This window comes from Rattus norvegicus, chromosome X (assembly GCF_021556685.1).
Source record: "Rattus norvegicus strain SHRSP/BbbUtx chromosome X, alternate assembly SHRSP_T2T, whole genome shotgun sequence".
In the NCBI taxonomy this organism is placed as follows: domain Eukaryota; kingdom Metazoa; phylum Chordata; class Mammalia; order Rodentia; family Muridae; genus Rattus; species Rattus norvegicus.
In genome coordinates this window covers 55964684-55987112 of record NC_141554.1, presented here as the reverse complement: position 1 = coordinate 55987112, position 22429 = coordinate 55964684, and the positions used below count along the sequence as shown (strand labels likewise).

General features: G+C 36.0%; 1 protein-coding gene across 8 annotated transcripts in view; it reads right to left on the bottom strand.

The window, feature by feature from the left end:
* Positions 1 to 22429, bottom strand: part of Dmd (dystrophin) — a 2349574-nt gene that overhangs the window by 1348691 nt on the left and 978454 nt on the right. For all 8 annotated transcript variants that reach the window (XM_087599109.1, NM_001370876.1, XM_087599108.1 and 5 more), the window contains 2 exon segments: positions 12242 to 12376; positions 9849 to 9998 (listed from right to left, as the gene is read on the bottom strand). In XM_087599109.1, coding sequence (XP_087455235.1) covers positions 9849 to 9998; positions 12242 to 12376 — 285 coding nt within the window.

Below are 22429 nucleotides of genomic sequence, written 5' to 3'. Positions count from 1 at the left end.
AAATGCTAAATCTCTACAATGTTATATATATATATATATATATATCATTCACATACTCATAGTAAAGATTAGTGTTAGTTTCAACTTCATTTCAAATGTATATTTAGTGTTCTTTTAGCATTTTTTACTTGATTGCAGCAGCAAGTATGGAAAACACCTAATGTTAAGACTTAGAAAATAACTTTTTTTACCCATCAAAATGCTTGATTGCTTACTAAATAGCTTTCTTACTCAGTGCTTATCCTTTAACACTTTTGAAACAATTTTCTACTCCTTAATAAGGAGTACATGTGCAATCCTGTTAGCTTTGCATTGAACTATTACAAGTATGCAGATTTTGCTGCATTTAATACTAGAATATATTTGTTTTCCTTAATGCTATAGTTAAACATATTTGCACGTGTCTATTTGTTAGAAGATGCATACTTTAACATATAATCCAGAAAAAATTAAGAAAAAATCATGTCATTTATTGAATATATGCTATGATCCTAGTGGCTCCCTACCCAATAAGTATGTCACAATAATTCTTTGGAATTATATCAGTTATCACATATGAGGAAATGGAAAACTCAAAATGTTACCCAGGATCATATACTCAATGAATTAGTTAGAAATTATGTTAGAGACATGTCTGTCACTGTAATGAAAGAAAAACACAATGAACAACAATAACAACCCAAGCTTCAGTTTCAAAGCTTCACAAAATGGTTTCTCAAAGCCTCCTGTCTTCTCAGGTTTTTAATACAGGTCTCCATTGTTTCAGACACCTTTTCTCTTTGTCACAGTGTAAAGTGGACCTTCAGTTAAGAGTATTAATCTGCTTAACAATTGTAGCTTCTCTTAGAGCATGTTTCTTGTATGTAACAGTAGACTTCATAATGTTATTTTCCTCTCTCACCTGTACATTTTGACTTTCTTTCTGCCCCACTTGTTTACTTTTACTAATACCTGAATAGGCATTATCAATAGCAACCACACCAAAGATGCAAAGTTATGTTGCTGTAAAATTTTCTCCACCAAAGAATTTGGTCCATTAATTTTTAATTTAGTCAGAAACAAATTCGTAGGTCCAGGGCAGAAGGTAGCAAGAGCCTTTGTCATAACCATATCAATTATCTCTAGCCCAAAGATCAAAAACTTAGGTGACAGCAAATGCTGGCGAGGATGAGGAGAAGGAGGAACACTCCTCCATTGTTGGTGGGATTGCACACTGGTACAACCATTCTGGAAATCAGTCTGGAGGTTCCTCAGAAAATTGGACATTGAACTGCCTGAGGATCCAGCTATACCTCTCTTGGGCATATACCCAAAAGATGCCCCAACATATAAAAAAGACACGTGCTCCACTATGTTCATAGCAGCCTTATTTATAATAGCCAGAAGCTGGAAAGAACCCAGATGCCCTTCAACAGAAGAATGGATACAGAAAATGTGGTACATCTACACAATGGAATACTACTCAGCTATCAAAAACAATGACTTTATGAAATTTGTAGGCAAATGGTTGGAACTGGAAAATATCATCCTGAGTGAGGTAACCCAATCACAGAAAAACACACATGGTATGCACTCATTGATAAGTGGCTATTAGTCCAAATGCTTGAATTACCCTAGATGCCTAGAACAAATGAAACTCAAGATGATCAAAATGTGAATGCTTCACTCCTTCTTTAAAAGGGGAACAAGAATACCCTTGGCAGGGAATAGAGAGGCAAAGATTAAAACAGACACAGACGGACCACCCATTCAGAGCCTGCCCCACATGTGGCCCATACATATACAGCCATCCAATTAGACAAGATGGATGAAGCAAAGAAGTGCAGGCCGACAGGAGCCGGATGTAGATTGCTCCTGAGAGACACAGCCAGAATACAGCAAATACAGAGGCGAATGCCAGCAGCAAACCACTGAACTGAGAACGGGACCCCCGTTGAAGGAATCAGAGAAAGAACTGGAAGAGCTTGAAGGAGCTCGAGACCCCTTATGAACAACAATACCAAGCAACCAGAGCTTTCAGGGACTAAGTCACTACCTAAAGACTATACATGGACTGACCCTGGACTCTGACCTCATAGAATATTCTAGTAAGATCACCAGTGGAAGGGAAGCCCTTGGTCCGGCTAAGACTGAACCCCCAGTGAACATGATTGTTGGGGGGAGGGCGGCAATGGGGGGAGGATGGGGAGGGGAACACCCATAAAGAAGGGGAGGGGGAGGGATTAGGGGGATGTTTGCCAGGAAACCGGGAAAGGGAATAACACTCGAAATGTAAATAAGAAATACTCAAGTTAATAAAAAAAATAAATAAATTATGCTACACACTGTCATCAAGAGACTAACTTCCGCATAGATTTCATGTTCTATAGCATAAAACTTTGCCAAATAAAGTATGATGCAAGGACAGGATAAAACTGTTTCAGTGAATTCCATGCATAGGCATAAGTTTTTAGTAATGCAGTGGAAAGGAAATGAAAGAAACAACTTTAAAGGGTGTTTTCCCACACATTCCCCCTGCAAATAAATACCGGATTATAAATGACATAGCCCTAGGGCACTAACTCTGGGTAAGCAGTTAATGAACTATGCACTGCAGTCATGCTGTGTCTCCCCATCTCTTCTTACTCTCCCCTCTTTCTACTTCTATACAGAATGAAAGTCTTGGCTTTTCAGATGATGCTATGCCCTGTCACTGCTTGCTGCAGCCACAGTCAACCTCACTATGATCTTTGACATTGTGGCTGACAGCAAGCGTTTGGGCCTCATCTCCTTCAAGCTGTTTGCAAATTAAGTTCCAAAGACAGCACTTTCGTGCTCTGATAACCAGAGAAAAAGGATTTGGGTGTAAAGGCTGCTCCTTTCACAGAATTATTGCAGAACTCATTTGACAGTGTGGCAACTTCACAGGCTGCAATGACATTAGTAGCATATCCATATACAGAATGAAATCTGAGGGTGAGAACTTCAACCTGAGGCAAGCAGGTCCTGATGGCTTGTCCATAGATATGCTGGACAAAGCACCAACTTTTCCTAGTTTTTCACCTGAATTCCAAGACTGAGTGGATGAATGGCAAACAGGTGGTCTTAAAGAAGGTGAAAGCCATTGTGGAAGCCAGGACAGTTTGGGGAATGGCAAGACCAACAAGATTATCTTCATAGCTGATGGTGATCAACTCTAATTCCTTTGACTTGCAGACATCTTGCACACAGGACAGTGTCTTCTGTAGCTCAGGAGAGCATCTACAGTGCTATCCTGTAGTCTCCATTCCCACTAAAGGTTTTTAGGATCCATATTTTCCTCATTCCCTGCCAAGTCTAGCTAAACTACAGAAATAAGTCTCTGATAATGAATCGAAACAAAATAGGAAAATAAATAATACAGAAGTATAAAAAAACAAAAAAATATCTCTAGCCCAGCTGCAAATATTGTTTACCTCTAAAATCTATTCCAGGATCCTACTTGAAATTTTGCTTACAAAATTCAACTATTTTTCAAATACAAAGTTCTAAATCTTTCGCATTCCTCAAAAAATACTTTGGCCCTCCTTCTTGAGCTTCATATGATCTATGAGTTGCAGAGGGATGGAGTAATGGGGGTAGCCACTAAAAAGTCCTAGATGCCAGGAAAGCAAGAGTTATCCAGGACCCAACAGAGATCACGTTAACTAAAACACCCAACAAAGGGGAGAGAGAACCTATAGAAACGATATCCAGAAGGCAGAGCCTCTGGTTGAGGGATTGGAGCCACCCACCAATCTCAAAAATATTAAGACAGAAGTGTTCCCATCTAAAGGAAATGCAGAGACAAAGAGTGGAGCGGAGACTGAAGGAAAGGCTATCGAGAGACTGCCCCACCTAGGGATCCATCCTATACACAAACACCAAACCCAGACAATATTGCTGGATACCAAAAAGAGCTTGCTGGAATTGCCTCTGTGCCTGGAGCTGACCTGTGCCACAGGGCTCTGTACACAGAGTCCGCTGGAAGAGAGCTGGTCTCCCTGGAGTGCAAACACACCTGAGAGCACAGGAAAGACCAACACATTGTCCAAATACCTGGCTCAAGAGGAACCCACCCAGAGCTAGGACACAGGAAATAAGGAAAAGTCTTGGACAGGATTCTTCCGGTTTCCTTTTGTACCTGGAGCTGACACTGTGCCACAGCTCTCTGTACCCAAATCTCTCCAGGAGATAGCTAGTCTCCCAGGAGTGCTGATACTAAGGCATGCAGGAGAGTTAAGCCACTGTCAGAGATAGCAAGAACAGTTAACACCAGAGATAACCAGGTTGGAAGAAGCATACCCTAGAAACTAAGCAAGGGAAACCAAGGCCACTTGGCATCATCAGAACCAAGTTCTCCCAAAGAAGCAAGTCCTGGATATCCCAACACACTGAAAAATCAAGATTCAGATTTATAAACAAATCTCATGATGAGGTTAGAGGACTTTAAGAAGGAAATAAATAACTCTTTAAAAGAAATACAGGACAACACAGGTAAAAAGGTTGAAGCCTTTAAAAAGGAAACACAAAAAACCTTTAAAAAATTACAGGAAAACACAACCAAACAGGTGAAGGAATTAAACAAAACCATCCAGGATCTAAAAATGGAAAGAGAAACAATGGAGAAATCACAAAGGTAGACAACCCTGGAGATAGAAAACCTAGGAAAGATTTCAGGAGTCATAGAAACAAGCATCACAAACAATACGAGAGATAGAAGAGACTCTCAGTGGCAGAAGATACTATAGAAAACACTGCCACAAGAATCAAAGAAAATGCAAAATGCAAGAAACAATCCTAATACAAAACATCCAGGAAATCCAGGACAAAGTGTAAGGATAAAGATTAAACATAATGAAAAGTAGAGATGAGAGAGAAGAGTCCCAACTTAAAGGAACAGTAAATATCTTCAACAAAATTATAGAAGGAAACTTCCCTAACTCAAAGAAAGAATCGCTCATTCACATAGAATAAGGCTATAGAACTCCAAGTAGATTGGAATAGAAAAAAAATTCCTCCCTTCATATAATAGTCAAAACACCAAGCACACAGAACAAAGGAAGAATATTAAAAGCAGTAAGGAATAAAGGTCAAGAAACATATAAAGGCAGACCTATCAGGATTACACCAGAATTTTCAACAGAGACTATGAAAGCTAGAAGATCCTAGGCAGATATCATACAGACCCTAAGAGAACACAAATATCAGCCCAGGCTACTATATCCAGCAAAACACTCAATTAACATAAATGAGAAACCAAGAAATTCCACGAAAAACCAAATTTACACAATATCTTTCCACAAATCCAGCCCAACAAAGGATAATAGGTGGAAAACTCCAAGACAAGGAGGGAAACTATACCCTAGAAAAAGGAAGAAAGAATCTTCTTTTAACAAACCCCAAAGAATATGTCCACACAAACATAATTACACCTCTAACAACAAAAATAATAGGAAACAACAATCATTGGTCCCTAATATTTCACAACATCAATCAACTCAATTCTCCAATAAAAAGACATAGACAAAAAGAATGGATATGCAAATCAAAAGAGACTCCACAACACAATGGTCAGAATGGCCAAGATCAAAAACTCAGGTGACAACAGATGCTGGGGAGGATGTGGAGAAAGAACACTCCTCCATTGTTGGTGGGATTGCAAAATGCTACAACTATTCTGGAAATCAGTCTGGAGGTTCCTCAGAAAATTGGACAAAGTACTACGTGTGGAGTAAGCTATATGACCTCAAGGCATATACCTGAAAGATGCTCCAATTCATAACAAGGACACCTGCTTCACTATGTTCATAGTTGCCTTACTTATAATAGCCAGAAGCTGGAAAGAATCCAGATGACCTTCAACAGAGGAATGGATACAGAAAATGTGGTACATCTACACAGTGGAATACTACTCAGCTATTAAAAACAATGACTTCATGAAATTCTTACGCAGATGGATGTAACTAGATTAAAACACCCTGAATACACATGGTATGTATACACTGATTATTGGATATTAGCTGAAAGCTCGGAATACACAAGATACAATTCATAGACCACGTGAAGCTCAAGAAGAAGGAAGATAAAAGTGTGGATGCTTCAGTCCTTCTTAGAAAGGTTGCCAAAATACTCACAGGAGGAAATATGGGTTCAAAATATGGAGCGGAAACTGAAGAAAAGGCCATCCAGAGATTGTCCCATCTAGAGATCCATCCCATATACAGATATCAAACCCAGAATTTTGCTGATGCCAAGAAGTGGTTGCTGACAGGAGCCTGATATAGCTGTCTCCTGAGAGGCTCTGCCAAAGCTGGGCAAATAAAGAGGTGGATGCTCACAGGCAACCATTGAGCTGAGCATGGGGACTCCAATGGATGGCTTAGATAAAGGACTGAAGGAGCTGAAGGGGTTTGCAACCCCATAAGAAGAACAATATCAACAAACCAGACCCACACCCCAGAGCTCCCAGGGATTAAATCACCATCCCAAGTGTATACCCTGATGGATCTTTGCCTCCAGCTGCATATGTTGCAGAGGATAGCCCTGCCAGGCATCACTGGGAGAGGAGGTCCTTGGTCCTGTGAAAGCTTGATGTCCCAGTGTAGGATAATGCTAGGGCTGTGAGGATAAAGTGGGTGGGTGGGGGAACTTTCTCATAGAAACAGTGGTATTGGGGATGGGATATGAGGTTTGAGGATGGGAAGCTGGAAAGGGGGATAACATTTGTAATGCAAATAAATGAAATCACCAATAAAAAGTAACCCCCAATAATCCAGGTTATTGAACAGAAGTGCATACTTAGAGCCTTCATTTCTAGGAACACTGTTTATATATAGTACTAGAATATACCGTCTATACTGACAGAGGCAAAAATTAAACACCAGCACAGCTAATAGACATTTTCATCTGCATATAATGCTGACTTGCTTCCAAAGTATCCTCTTGCAATAGTAGCACAGAAGTTCATTGACTGGATTTGAGGCTCAATGCATAAGATAGAACTCTTGCTTAACACTGCTCAGGTAGCTAAGACCTAATGCTAGGTAGGAAATGGACCAAGAGGAAAACCAAATGCTATAGTTCTGCTAAGGTATACACCCATAAAATGCCTGCTAAGAATATCGTGCTGTCCTCATAGGTCAGTGCATTGCTTAGCCATCATCACAGATGCTTCCTCCTACAGCAACTGAGGAAAAATAGAGACTCACAGTCAGATATTACATGGTGAGTGAGAAGCCCTGAAGCACTCAGTGCTAAATGGGATACCTTGATAAAATTGTACTCTATAGAAGAGGCAGATAGATTGTAATAGCCAATGGAAACTGAACAAAATGTGAAAAGAAGGCCATGTAGACACAACTGGACTGTGAACTCATAGAGAGTATGTTAGTATGCAGTGCTTACCCAGGTCTAATCCAGATGAGAGGTACTAGTGCTAACAGGGCAATTAAACACAAGCCTCCATCCTTATCTAGAAGTTATCTCCAATTGATAACTATTTGCAGGTGAAAAAATAATTGAAAATTTTATCAAACTCTCACTGGGTCTCCCTGGGTATACAAACCAGACTTAAAACTAACTCAATATTATTAGAGGGTTTTTTGCTTGTTTGTTTACATTACACATCTTTGCTTATTAAAAATCATGTACTAACAACTCTGGACTATAGAAATTCAGATTATATTATTATCACAGGTAGAGTATAACCATAAATTAATGTCTGGGGTAAAAAAAGAGTTTTGGATCTTGAGTTTATTGAATACACAAGTATAATACAAACACTTGGTGAGATAAAAGTCTACTTTCCAAACAGAATGAATTGAAAGTGTACAGTTGCTAAATATTAAGAGTAGGGTTTTTAAGTTTATTTAAGACTTGAACTAGTTAATTTAAATCACAATTTCTTATTTGGTAATAACACCCAAATATTAGTAAAAAGGGCATTTAAATTCCATAACAAAATCAAATAATTAATCACTCAAGTTATATCTAGAAATATCTAATTTTATTTACATTCAGTAGAGTGAATTAAACATTGAAGGGGAAAATACTGTTAAAATATCCCCCTTTCCAATGTGTAATAACATCTGCTTACATAGATTAAATAAAGATGAAGACAAGTTTTCCTACTTTGGAATTTCCTGTCATTATATAAATATATAATCAACCTTCTATCTTTTTCTCCTCCATACCTTTTGTGAAATCTTATACCTTGTACACATTATGGAAGTGATGGATTTTTGATAAACTAAAATTCACATAATAAGGTCAATAGTGAATTTTACATGTAAACAAAAAGGTTAACAGTATCTCAGAAGTAGAAATGTTCAGGAAACTGATTATAAACTACGTATCGTTATACATGTTTTCTTCGGACAAATCTATTTTTTTGATTTAGAAGACTATGAGGAATATTGTGTTAGTTGAAGATATAGATTATTTTGTTTGCTTGTTAGGTATGTCATGCCATATATATGAATCCTCATATAAGAATACTATATATATATATATATACATATACACACACGTATATATATATATATATATATATATATGTATATAAAACATGCCTACGTGTGTGTGAGTGTGTGTGTGTGTGTGTGTGTGTGTGTGTGTGTGTGTGTGTGTGTAGTATGGTAATTTGAGTAAGAATTGACCCATAGGCTAAGATATTTGAATGCTTGGTCCAGAGGAAAGAGCATAATTAAGGCTTTGTCAATTTCAGAAGCCCAAACCAAACTGAGTGGCTTTCTCTTTTCCTGCTGTCTATGGATCCAGATGTTGAACTCTCAACTTATTTTCCCAGCACCCTATCTGTGTGCATTCCACTGTGCTTCCTGCCATGATGACAATGGATTAAACTTTCCAACTATAAGCCAATCCCAATTAAATGCTTTCCTATTTAAAAGTTGACATCATCATGATTTCTCTTCACAACAAGAGAATATTTATTAAGGCATATATTAACAATTTAAATCATTTTGACTATACAATTTTAAGTGTACCAATTGAAATATATATTATTAGCAAATTATTAATGATCACAATCAATGTGTGGAAATAATTATATGGGGGACAAACTAAAATGTAAAATAGAAAAGAGTGGGAGGGAATAAAGATAAAGAAAGTTACATAATAATACATATTATTTCAGGTGAAGTAATTCAACCATGTTACTTCAGGATACAATATAAATAACATATATGCTCAATGGCTTTATGTCAACTTGACACAAACTAGAGTCATTTGAAAGGAGTTAGTTAAACTCAACCAAGAAAATGCCTCCACAATATAAGGCTGTGGGCAAGCCTGCATAATTTAAATTAGTGATTGACTCTGAGAGGACCAAACCCATTGAAGGTAGTATTGTTCCTTTGTTGGTAGTAGTGGGTTCTGCATGAGACCAGACTAAGCAAGCAATGATTAGCAAGCCAATAAGCAGCACCCTCCATGACCTGTGCATCAGCTCCTATCTCCAAGTTCCTCTTTTGACTTCCCTCAGTGATGGAAGTGTAACCTGAAATAAGCCATTTCCTCCCCAAATTGACTTGGTCACAGTGTTTCATCATAGCAATAAGAACACCAAGAGAATACATTAAATATTAGTTTATAAGTCGTGTCATGGTATTTTTTTCTTGGTATGTCTCAGCTTCCTGCTAAAAATCATACTTCCTGTTAAAACCATGTATTTCTAAGAAGAATCACACGCATGTCAAAAGAATTCACTCACTGCTGTAAAATCTGAGACTGTCCTGAGCTGAAATCATTTTTCTGTGTACTGGAAAAGGCTGTCTAGCTCATACATTTATAAACTATAGATTAAAGAAATTTTCCACTTATCCTCATACCTCTTCATGTAGTTCCCTCCAACGAGAATTAAATGTCTCAAGCTCCTCATTGATCAGTTCATCCATGACTCCTCCATCTGTAAGTGTCTGTGCCAATAGGCGAATCTGATTTGGGTTTTCCTCTGAATGATGCATCAGATTTTCAAGAGACTGAAAAAAAATGCCAACAATTAACATTTGTCTTCTTTTTCTAAATACATTGAATTTATAATCAATGTTCAGTATTTTCTCATTTATATACAATTTAGCCATAAGCAATGTAAACCAAAATTTAATTTGGATAATAAAACTTGGAGAAACATTATTGTTTAACAAATACAAGGATTGCACATGTTTTTTCACAGAGCTATTTTTGCATTGTGGGCTGTACTTTAAAATAATGGTTTATCATTTTCTCAGTGAGAACCTCCTCTATTTTTTTTAATGGTCAGTGTCATGCAGGTAAAGTGATTCTGAAAGTATGTGTAGTGGAAGGTCATGAGACCACTTCTTTTCAAAGAAACCCCTTTACTCTTCACACGTTTTCACATAGATGCAGTGTGGTCCTAGTCATGTTAGGACTTAAAGTTAATAGAAATGACCACAAGTTTCTTTAGGGTCAAGAAGGGACATTTGACAAAAATATCACCTAGTGATTTATTAAATAGTTGGATCATTGTAGTTTCTGGGTAATTTCCTTTGAGGTGTGTGTGTGTGTGTGTGTGTGTGTGTGTGTGTGTGTGTGTGTGTGTGTAGAGAAAATGTTTATTTTGTTTTTGGGTCATACAGTTAACCCATTCCTATCTTTCTATAATTCACAGCCTTATAATCCTTAACTGAAAATATGTTTAGGTTTTTTTCAGATATACTGTACAAAAATAATCTCAATGTCAATTTTATGCATTCTAGGTAATAAGCTGCATCTCACAGCTATAGAAAAGGTAGATAAAGGCTTCAACAATTCTCTCAGTGGGTTGTTGTGTCAAAACACATGAAACTGTCCCAAGAGATGTTTCTGTGTCTTTCCTATGTGTCTATTACTATTGAAAAGCTGAAAACTTCAATATATTTGCTCTTAAATTTTTAATAAATATTAGTATAGTTATTTCCCAGTTACATTTTTAAAATATACTTTTGATATCTAAAATCCATAAGAAAAAATCATCATAACTGTAATACAAGATATTAGTATTGATTTTTCTTTTATACAATTCATTATGTGGTATAAATGTTTCAGTTTTAAATTTTTTCATAGAGAATTTTCTCTTTATGTCCCAACAAAATGCATAACCTGTTAATTAACTAAAAGGTCAACTTGTTAAATAAAGGTAAACTATTTTTTTCTCTCACAAAGGATCTTGAAGTAGTTGGGGTACTGGGAAGAATATGATAAAATGCAATCTAAAAATAAAAGGTTACAACAATAACTAAAAAATTAGAATTTATGAAAATCTTTAAATATAAGAAAAGTTAGAAGTGCAACAGCTTTGTTAATCTCGTCAAATACATGTATATTATTTTACTATTTAAAGTGCCTTAAGAATAAGCCACACCAACCTTACCAAACAATCAATTTACATGTAATAGCTAATAGGAAGGAAATAGTAATAATAAGGACTTGCTGTTATTTCCTTAACATTCTCCTTTGATGTCTCACCAGTCTCCTCTGAATGGACTATATTTTATTAGCATGAATAATGATACAAATAATGGTATGCCTAACATTTGCCACATGTGTCTAATGCATTTTGGTCATATTTACATCACTCCCATTTCCCACATAACAGCTCCCACTTTTCTCTTTCCTAATAATTCCCCTTCTATTTTCATGATTTTTCATGGGGTTGCGGGTATTTTTTTTAGCTTCCACATGAACGTTCCACTTCTTTTCCAAAGCATTACCTAAAATGTGGCATCAAGATAATATAATTTATACTTTATATATGCAAAATTATAATAAAATTGTGTTTATGAGTATTCTAAAAGTATACTTGTATTTATAATGTATATTAAAGTCTTAAAAGAGTCATTAAAATTATTTTAAATAATTTTATATGTTCCAGTTCAAATAATATATAGCTTTAAAAATAGAAAAACTTTTCATTAGCAAGCTGTGCATCTGTATTTAAAATAATTTTATGTTAAGCTGTCTTTAGAAGTTTGTAGTAGATGTAGGCAAGCAAAATATGAACATAGAAATTAGAAAGATAATAAAAAGAAAAATGTCCAAGATGAGAAAACAAAACATTCCCCTTTAGGTTCTTGAGACCTGGAAGGATTCTAGAGGAAACAAAGGGTTTGTCGAAAATACCAGGAGTGAAGGTATTTTGCAATTTAAAACATTATCTTCTTGTTAGAACTAAATCTTTTCAATGCTGTATACATCAAATCATTTAGATAAATTCACAACTTACTTCTAGCACCTCGGTGATTTCCTCAGCTCCTGCAGGAACATTTTCAGTGGCTTTAAGTTTCAATTCTACTTCATTGAGCCACTTGTTTGCTTTCTCTAAATATGACAATAACTCATGCCAGCATGCCCAAACTTCCTAAGAAAGAAATGAACATTGCAAATTAAATATTTCCTTATAAAAGTAAATAGAGATCCTCCATATTATAATTGTAAAACATAAATATGGAAGAATAATTTTTCTGCATTTCCCCTTTAATTTGCAATAGATGATTTAAAATGCAACTAGGTACTTTGTACATCTAATACCTCAGTAATTATAAGTCATTAAGGAAACAGTTTATTACATGAATAAATTCAAGATCCAGTGATTTGCCTTTTAAAATTAGACATTAACTAACACTACAGTCTTAAAAATAGATATATCAAAATGTATGATAGGATGCATGCATATGCCCAAGATCCTCCAACATCAACAAGTACAGTTTTGTTACTTATAAATTCAGCAAAAATGAATAGTTTTATATTTAAATTTAAAATATATAGTTAACTCTTTGTATTTCAGTACTAAATATATTTAGGATTTATATATTAATGAAAAAACATTTTAAAAAATCTTCAAAGGTTATGACAGTGACTATATATTTGTTTATATAATAATACACATTAAATTCAATTCGACTATGTTCAATTCAATTCTGCAGTGAACATTCTCTATCTCTCTCTCACTCTCTCTCTCTCTCTCTCTCTCTCCCTCCCAGTCTCCCTCTCCCTCTCTCTGTTTCACACACACACACACACACACACACACACACACACACACACACACACAAATATTTCTATAGGAGCCAGAAGATGGAACAAACCCAAATGGCTTTCAACAGAGGAATGGATACAGAAAATGTGGTACATCTACACAATGGAGTACTACTCAGCTATCAAAAACAATGACTTTATGAAATTCTTAGGATAATGGATCTAATTATCATATTTTTATTTTGTCCTTGGGGCCATATTACCACAAGCAGAAATACTATTTCAAATGCACAGTTACTTCTAGGTGACTTTTGATACACAATGTAAAATTTTTAAAATTTTCTCCTTAAATAAAACTTTCAGATTCCTAAAGATAATCTAGAAGATTATTCTGACTGCTAAATACACTGAAAGAAAAATAAATTGCACAAAAGCGACACTATGAAAATGAATGAACATATTTGACATTTAAACAAAACTTTACCATTTACCAAAATAGCCCATAAATTAATATAAAAACATGTTTTGTCCATTTAAAAGCCTGTCCCCCATGTGGCTCATATATATACAGCCACCAAAACTAGAAAAGATTGATAAAGCTAAGAAGTGCATGCTGACAGGAACCGGATATAGCTGTCTCCTAAGAGACAGCGCCAGAACATGTCAAATTCAAAGGCAAATGCTAGCAGCAAACCACTGAACTGAGAACAGGACCTCCTTTGGAGGAATTAGAGAAAGGACTGAAAGAGCTGAAGGGGCTTGCGACTCCATAAGAACAACAATGCCAAACAACCAGAGCTCCCAGGGACTAAGCCACTACCAAAAGACTATACATGGACTGACCCTGGGCTCAAATTGCATACGTAGCAATGAATAGCCTAGTAAGAGCACCAGTGGAAGGGGAAGCCCTTGGTCCTGCCAAGGTTGGACCCTCAGTGTAGGGATTGTTGGGGGGTGGTAATGGGGGGAGGATGGGGGGACCACCCGTAAAGAAGGGGAGGGAGAGGGATTAGGGGGTGATAGACAGGAAACTGGAAAAGGGAAGAACATTTGAAATATAAATAAGAAATATCCAATTTAAAAAAAAATGGAAAAAATAAACACTGAGCAACATTGGGAAAAATGTACTAATAATGTTCTTCACTAACAAGGAGAGTATGTGTAGATAAATACACATCAAAATGTCCTTTAGATTTTAAACCAAAATTGTAACTATGTGTAAATATTATTTAATAAACTTGAAATGGAAAAATAAAATATAATATAACATGTGTTAATATTTAAATAATAATATTCAATCTTTTTAACAAGTCTATAGATGAACAAATAATCAAGTGAACACATGAAAATAAAGCCTATCATAATTATAACATTAAATAAAAACAGAAAAATAAAAGTAAAAATAGAAATGTAGGTCTGGAAAGATAGCACTGTATTTAAGAGAACATATTGTTCTTAAGTAGGACCTTGGTTCTGTCACCAGCAGCTATGTTGGGTAATTTATAACAGCCTATAACACCAGTTTGAGGAGATCCTTGCCATCTTTCCATCTTCAAAGGCACATGCATTTATGTGGCACACACAAAGAAAAATAAGTAGATAAGAGAATGAATTATATATAAAACCCCATGAACATATAATTTATACTCATTTAGAACCAAGGGAATAAGTTGGAAAAAATGAGAAAAGTGATATGACATTTTAGCTAACACAAATGAAGAAATAAATATAAAATTTATGTGTCTTGTTAGGAATATGTATATTGAAAAGACTACTTGTCATTCTTTTTGATGTTGGGATTGCACATTTAGTATCTCTTTTTAGTATTTATTTTAGTGAAAGTGTTTATCATTAACAACCTTAACCATTTTAAGTGTAGGTATCATTAATTTTCTTTTTTTTTTTGAAAAGGGCAACATTTATTCACTCAATAAATATTGACTACCTGATGGGGTCAGATAATCCTATTAGTCAGAATGCATACTAGAACTTAAGTAGCAAACATAAAGCTACAGGACATCAGATAATGGTATTCTCACATGTCATTGAATGAATGACAGTTTTCAGTGTTTCGTCAAATACATATTAGGAAGTTACCCAGAGCTGATGACAAATAGCATAACCAACTTTCTTTAAAAAAATATGTAAACCTAATATTGCAGAAGTTTCTTAAGGAAGGGGAAGCCCTTGACTCTGCCAAGGCTGGACCTCCAGTGAATGTGATTGTTGAGGGGAGGGTGGTAATGGGGGGAGGATGGGGAGGGGAACACCCATATAGAAGGGGAGGTGGAGGGGTTAGGGGGATGTTGGCCTGGAAACCGGGAAAGGGAATAACAATCGAAATGTAAATAAGAAATACACAATTTAATAAAGATGGAGTAAAAAAAGATATATAAATGAAAATTAAATGAAATTGCCATATGATGGTAGAGATAATATCCTGGCTTGATATCATAGGCTATCAAGTGAACAACCTAACTTGAGTTGTTGGCCACAGGTTTCCCATAGAGCACCTCAAATACTACAGGCTATTGCCAGTGCTCTTGGTTACCATTCATATCTTGATGGTGAGACTCTATTGCTGAAAATACTGCAAGCATATGGCATGGAATATGGAGAATCTAGCAGCTATTCAATTGGTTGATTCATAGCAAGTGGCTAGCATTACTTTGGTAATACCAATATAAAGTCTTCTGATTACATTACCATAACAGTTATCTACACTATGTGTGATATTATAAATTAGAGCTAAATCCATTAAGAATAGTAAAAACAATGATGCAATCTCATAGAACATCATCCTGAGTGTATCATCAATAGCAAGGCTAAAGAAATATTTATTCTAAGAGATACTTAATGATTATTAAAGTCGAAATATTTCCTGCTTTATTTATAGTCTTTAAAAATAATGTAGGATGTTCTATATCTGTCTGCTTAACATCATTTTATATTGCCTGTATTCTTTTCAACTTACAACAATTTATTAATTTTATACAGTATATTCCAAACAGAAAACTAAGCATTTTTCTATTAAATGATTATATAAACTTTAAATCATTCCAACATCCTGCTGATCTATATCCTCTTTTCCTTCTTGGCAAACATCCCAGTAGGAAAACACAAGTATTATCTTAAATCCCAGAATAAATTAGTAAAGGGGATGTCAGTGATCATATCAACTTTGGTGAAAATTGAAATAGTGAAGTGACTTGATGATTTAACTCTCATTATGGATGGTTTCTTCCTTGCTAAATACATCTTGAAGAGCACAGCTACATAGGCTCAATGCAGCAGTTTCATAGTTCAGTTTTTCAAAATAAAATAAACTTAAATTCTAAGTTGGAATGAAAATTGATTTAGAGTAACTGTTAAGATTAACAATTTGGAAGACAAAAGTACATTGAAATAAAAGAATTTAAGGGCTTTGAAGCACAAAACTCATGAAATGGCAAATTTTTCAAAATAATAGATGGAACTTGTGATCACTGTCATACTGTTTTAGTGTAATTGAAATTTCAGGTTGATCTCAAGTTGTCTGGTCACTAGATTGCCTTTTCTTCAGTCTCTTCTCCATTTTGCAGAGTATGTCTCAGAGTTTTTGACTGTTAGATAGAAACCACATCACTCCACTTGGTGCCCTGTCTTTCTACTGGAAGTGGACTCTATGAATTCCCTCTCCTCACTGTTAGGCATTTCTTCTAAGGTCCCTCCTTTTGAGTCCTGAGAGTCTCTCACCTCCCAGTTCTCTGGCAAATTCCAGAGGGTACCCCACTTCCTACCTCCAGAGGTTACATATTTCTGACTAAGACAGAAGCATATACTTACACCCAACCATTGGACTGAAGTCAGGGAGCCATGTAGGTGAATTAGGGAAAGGCTAGAGGAAGCTGAGGAGGAGAGCAACCCTGTAGGAGGACCAGCAGTCTCAACTAACCCGGACCCCTGTGATCTCTCAGACACTGAACCGCCAACCAAGCAGCATACAGGAGCTAGACAGAGGCACCCGGCATATACACAGAAGAGAACTGTCTGATCTGGCTTCAGTGGAAGAAGAGGCACCTAACCCTTAAGAGACTTGAGGCCCCAGGGAGTGGGGAGGATTTGCAGGAAGCGGGTATCTTCTTAGGAACAATAGAAGAAAGAAAAGGATGAGGAACTAAAATATTTTTAAAAGAAATTTCAAGTTGAATACAAACAATACATTTTAAATTAAAGTTTACCTCTTAAACACAAATCAGAAAATTATTCATGTCCAATAAAGTAAAATGGAGAGGGAATAGAATACAAACTGAGAAAATAATATGCAGGACTGGCTTACCAGATATAGCATGAAAGCTATGATATTTACCATTAGCTTTCTATTATAAAGGAAAAATTAGTCTCGCACAAGTCAAACAAATGTTAACAATAATGGGACACTTATTCTAAAGGAAGAACTTAAAAGATCTCCACCACCAAGCATTAAGAGGAAGTTGATATTATTTTTGTTGTTTGGATAGAAAGTAATGATGCTACATTAATGAATCAAAACTTATGATGATTTTACAGATGATAACATAGCACAACATCTCAAGGACCATGTTAGATACAAAGATTTATAACAATCAAAAGCAATAAGAATTTCAACAACAATTCCTATAATAGGTAAACTCAGAAACAAACTTTACAAGAACTAGAAAATATCATCCTGATTGAAATAACTCACACCCGAAAGGACATGCATGATATGTACTCACTAATAAGTGATATTAGCCCAAAAATGTACAGAATACCCAGTATAAAATCCACAAAACTAAAGAAGGCTAACAAGTAAAAGGGCCCAAGTGAGGATGTTTCAATCACACTCGGGAGGGAGAAGAAAATAATCAGAGGAGGCCGAGGGAAAGAGGGACCTGAGTGGGATTGGGGAGGAGGAGGGGAAGAGCAGAAGAGGGGGATATGATCAGGTATGGAAGAGTGAGACAGGACAGAATTCCTGAGGGGCAGCAAAATGAATGAAAATGTGCAACCTCAGAGAGGGGAGGGGGAATCCTCTAGAATGTACCAGAGATCTGGAAGGTGAATCAAAGTGACTCTCAGGAATCAAGTGGGGGAACCTCAGATGAAACTCCCAACGGTGGGATGAGGAAATTCGGAGTTCACCTTCAGTAGAAAGACAGGGCATAAAGTGGAAGGGTGGGGTTACCATCTCACATCCAAAACCTCTGACCCATAATTGTTCCTGTCTAAAAGAACTTCAGGAACAAAAATGTAGGAGAGCATAAGGGAAAGGAGGTCCATTGACATGCCTAACTTGGGATCCATCTCAAGGGGAGGTTCCAAAGTCAGACTATTACTGATGCTATCATGTGCTTACAGAGAGGAGTATAGCAGGGCTGTCCTTTGAAAGTCCCAACAGGCAGCAGACTGAGACAGATGTAGATATACCAAACCATTGGACTGAAGTTGGGAATTCCTGTAGTTCAGTTAGGGAAAGGCTGAAAGAAGATGAGGAGGAGGATGACCCAATGGGAGGACCAGCAGTCTTCGCTAACCTGGATCCCTGAGATCTCTCAGACACCAAGCCACCAATCAGGCAGCATACATCAGCTGGTCTGAGGCCCCCAACACATATATAAGAGAAGACTGCCTGGTCTGGCCTCAGTGGGAAAAGATGCACTTTACCTTCTAGAGACTTGAGGACCTATAGAGGGAGAAGTCTGGCCAGGAGTGGGCTAGGGGCATCCTCTTGGAAAAAGGGGAGGAGAAATGGGATGAGGGACTGTGGGATGGGGGCAGAATAGGGGCAATGGCTGAGCTGTAAAAAAATAAAAGGAATAAAACAGGAACAAACCATAAGTTGTAACAAATGTTTAAATTCATATTTTATCATAAAAAGATACTAGGAAAATGGTAGAGGTAATAGAAAAATGAGCAATTTTATAATGTGTGTTTAGTTTGGCGTGTATATTGCCTGTACTATTTGAGTTTGTTAATAATTTGTCATACTTAAGAAATAAAAGGGTTAAATCACAACATTTTATATAGTAAGGACACAACTTTCACAATCTATGATGCTATGGTGAAGTTATCATGAAGAGACTATTTTACTCTAAAGAAGACAGTTCTCCAGGGTTGGGATTTAGCTCAGTGGTAGAGCGCTTGGGTTCGGTCCTCAGCTCTGAAAAAAAAAAAAAAAAAGACAGGACAGTTCTACTCAGAAAGGTGTTTTCATTTGGAGAACAAACAAGAGTGAGAAACTATTCCCATATCTTAATATTCATTTTCTTTTCTTTTGGTTTGTTTTACTATCCTAAAACTTGGACACACAACCTTCTTCATATTTGGTAAGTATATTTCCACTGTGGGAAACTCTCAACCCTCCAGAGGGAGAGAGGACTTGCATTGGAGCACGCATAGAAGAGTGCACACACAGTGCAGTGAAAACTCCTTGGAACCTATTAGGGTGACCTAGAGAGGACTCTAAAACTGGAAAATTTTGAGCCTGGTACAACCATCTTCTTTAAACAGGCAAGACATCCATAGGTGGTATTGGAACAACAACCCAGTCACAAAATCTTTAACTTACAAGCTAGGCTGCCTGCAAGATGTACTGTAGCAATTGTGGCTCAGAGATTACAAGATGACTGGTCTAACTTGAGGTCCATATCACAAGAGATAGCCCATACCTGGCAGTTACTTCAGGGCCGGAAATCAGAGATTAGATAGCTCAGACACCTATAGTAGAACTAAATGTGCCTTAACAAAAAATATTACTGAAATGATTCCTAATGATAATCTGCAATAAACATAGATTGGTGCATAGCCCAATTGTCATCAGAGAGGCTTCATGCATCAACTGATGGAAATAGATGCAGAGACCCACATCAAGCATTAGGCAGAGCTTGGGAAATTGGGCAGAAGATGGGGAGGAAGGATTGTAGGAGTCAGTGGGATCAAGCACATCATAACATAGCAGACAACAGAATCAACTGATAAGGGCTCATAAGGGCTCACAGAGGCAGATCTGACTATAAGGGAGCCTGGATAGGTCTGCGCTTTGCCTTCTGCATATATTCTGGTTGTGTAGTTTGGTGTTCTTGTGGAACCGCTAATAGTATGAGTGAGAGTGGGAATGTCTCTGACCCTTTTGCCTCCTCTTGGGACCCTTTTCCTCCTACTAGGTAGTCCTGTCCAACCTTGATATGATTCTTTGTACCGAGTCTTACTGCACTTGCTATGCCATATTTGGTTGATATCACAGAGATGCCTGCTCTTTCCTGAAAGGGAACAAAGGAGGAGTGCATGGGAGGACACAGGAGGTAGGGGGAGAAAGGACTGGGAGAAGAATAGGGAAGGGAAGATCCTCTGATAATGTATAGTATGATAGAAGAATAAATAAAAATAAATTTTAAAAAGAGCACAATCTGTGTAGTAAACGAGCATATTCAGAAAGAGCTACAGGCTTTTCCTTTCCAGTTCAGAGGAAACAAGGGCAACTTGCTGTAATTTGACAACTCATGAAGGAAATGAAGGCTCAATTCCCCAGAGCAAACAAGATAAATAAGATAATGTCTGGGGACCATTAATACATTGAGCAAAGAAGGGTAACTTTCATAGGAACGTGTTGTAAAGGCATACAGAAATCATGTTAAACTCAGTATTTCAAGGCACCATGAATACCTGAAGATGTTTTCAGTTTATGGGATTGAAAATGTATATAAATAAAGGCAACCAATGTTTCTAATAAATTATATAGAATCTGCAAAGAACGAGGCAGATTAGTCAGCATAATTTAGCAAGTGACAACAGATTAATTATCACAAATATATCTTGGCATTAGAAAGATATTTATGACCATTTAAGCAAAGATTATATATATGAAGGGTTTCTCTCCTTGTACTAACATTGAAAGATTGACAATAAGAGCCTATGAGACAGGAGGTGTTTTTAAATAAAAATTCTTATTCTTACTATAATAATTATTGATAAATTCCAAATATTAAACTATTTAAAATTTGAATGTATAAATTATGATATTGACGTTTAAATGTTATAATTTGAGGGGGTGGATGGGAATGGGAGCATCCTCATAGAAGAAAGGGGAGGGGAGAGGGAGGTATGGGAGCGGGAGGAAAGGGGATAACATTTGAAATTTAAATAGATAAAATATCCAAGAAAAAGAAAATTATTAAAAACAAAACAAAACAAAATCTAAGAAAGAGAAAATAGATTTGGAACTACAGGTAAATATAAAAATATCACTACAAAAAGCTCCAGATTTGACAGCTAACAGAATTTGTCATTCATTTCATTATTAGGAAAACAAAATTATTAAATTCTTATAATTAGTGACATGAAACTTAATCAAACAGATGGTAAATGTGTCAATTGTTTTAATTAGGAGTTATTATACAAAACAGAATTATGAGAAAGTGTCAGATTTATAGAGTATAAACCTCTCAATAATGTGAATGCATTCATTGGGAAAATGTAAACACACATACATGCAATCATAAGTAAGCATATGTATGAATAGGCACAAGTAGATAAAAATTTAAGAACTTAATCTCAGACTTCAGAAATTATTCTAAATTGGACATTCACAGTTAACAATAGGAAACGATCCAACAAAATTGAGAAACATTATGAAACAGAGAGATTATTCACTGATATTATGCAAAATGATCTTAGAGGGATGTATAGATCGGAGAAAAGACAATACTCAAAAATATAATCGAGGACCATTATAAAAAGAAACAATATATCAGTTTCACAGTTCTCATTAACCTTCTAGATGACAAAATAAAATTATCCAGAAATATATATCCATGTATTATAAAACAAAACTACAGAGTGTGGCCTACAAAGAGAAAATTAAAGGTACCAGACCAAAATAAAGGGAAAAAAGTTTGATAGTAGACTTCTTAACTGCTCAAAAATTCAAAAGACAAAGGAATAATATTTTCAGTATTAGAAAAATAATACTGTCTGCATAATAATATGCTCAACTCTCTATTACTCAATAGAAGGAAAAGGCATTTCAATGATGTGAAATGTGAGAAAACTTGCAACAACACTCAATATTTGAGCCAGTAAGAAACTGAACACAGAAGAGAAGGGTAACGGCAAAACCAGTCACAGAAATGAGTAGAATAGAATTGGAAATTCTAAATGAATATTATGCAAATTAATAAATATATAATAGTATTAACTAATTGGGAAACAGAAACCTATAGATAGATATGGAAGTTTATATACCATAGGTAAGGTGAAAGCAAAATTCATACTTACAGTTTCTTATTGTTTTGCCATATTTTTATATATAACTTTATAAGTATTCATTGTTACAGAACTCCTTTGTCTAAACAATTTATTGTACAAGTCTAGGCAAAACTATTTGTTATACTATTATTCTGATAAATATATACAGCATTAAATGGATTCCTATAGAGTT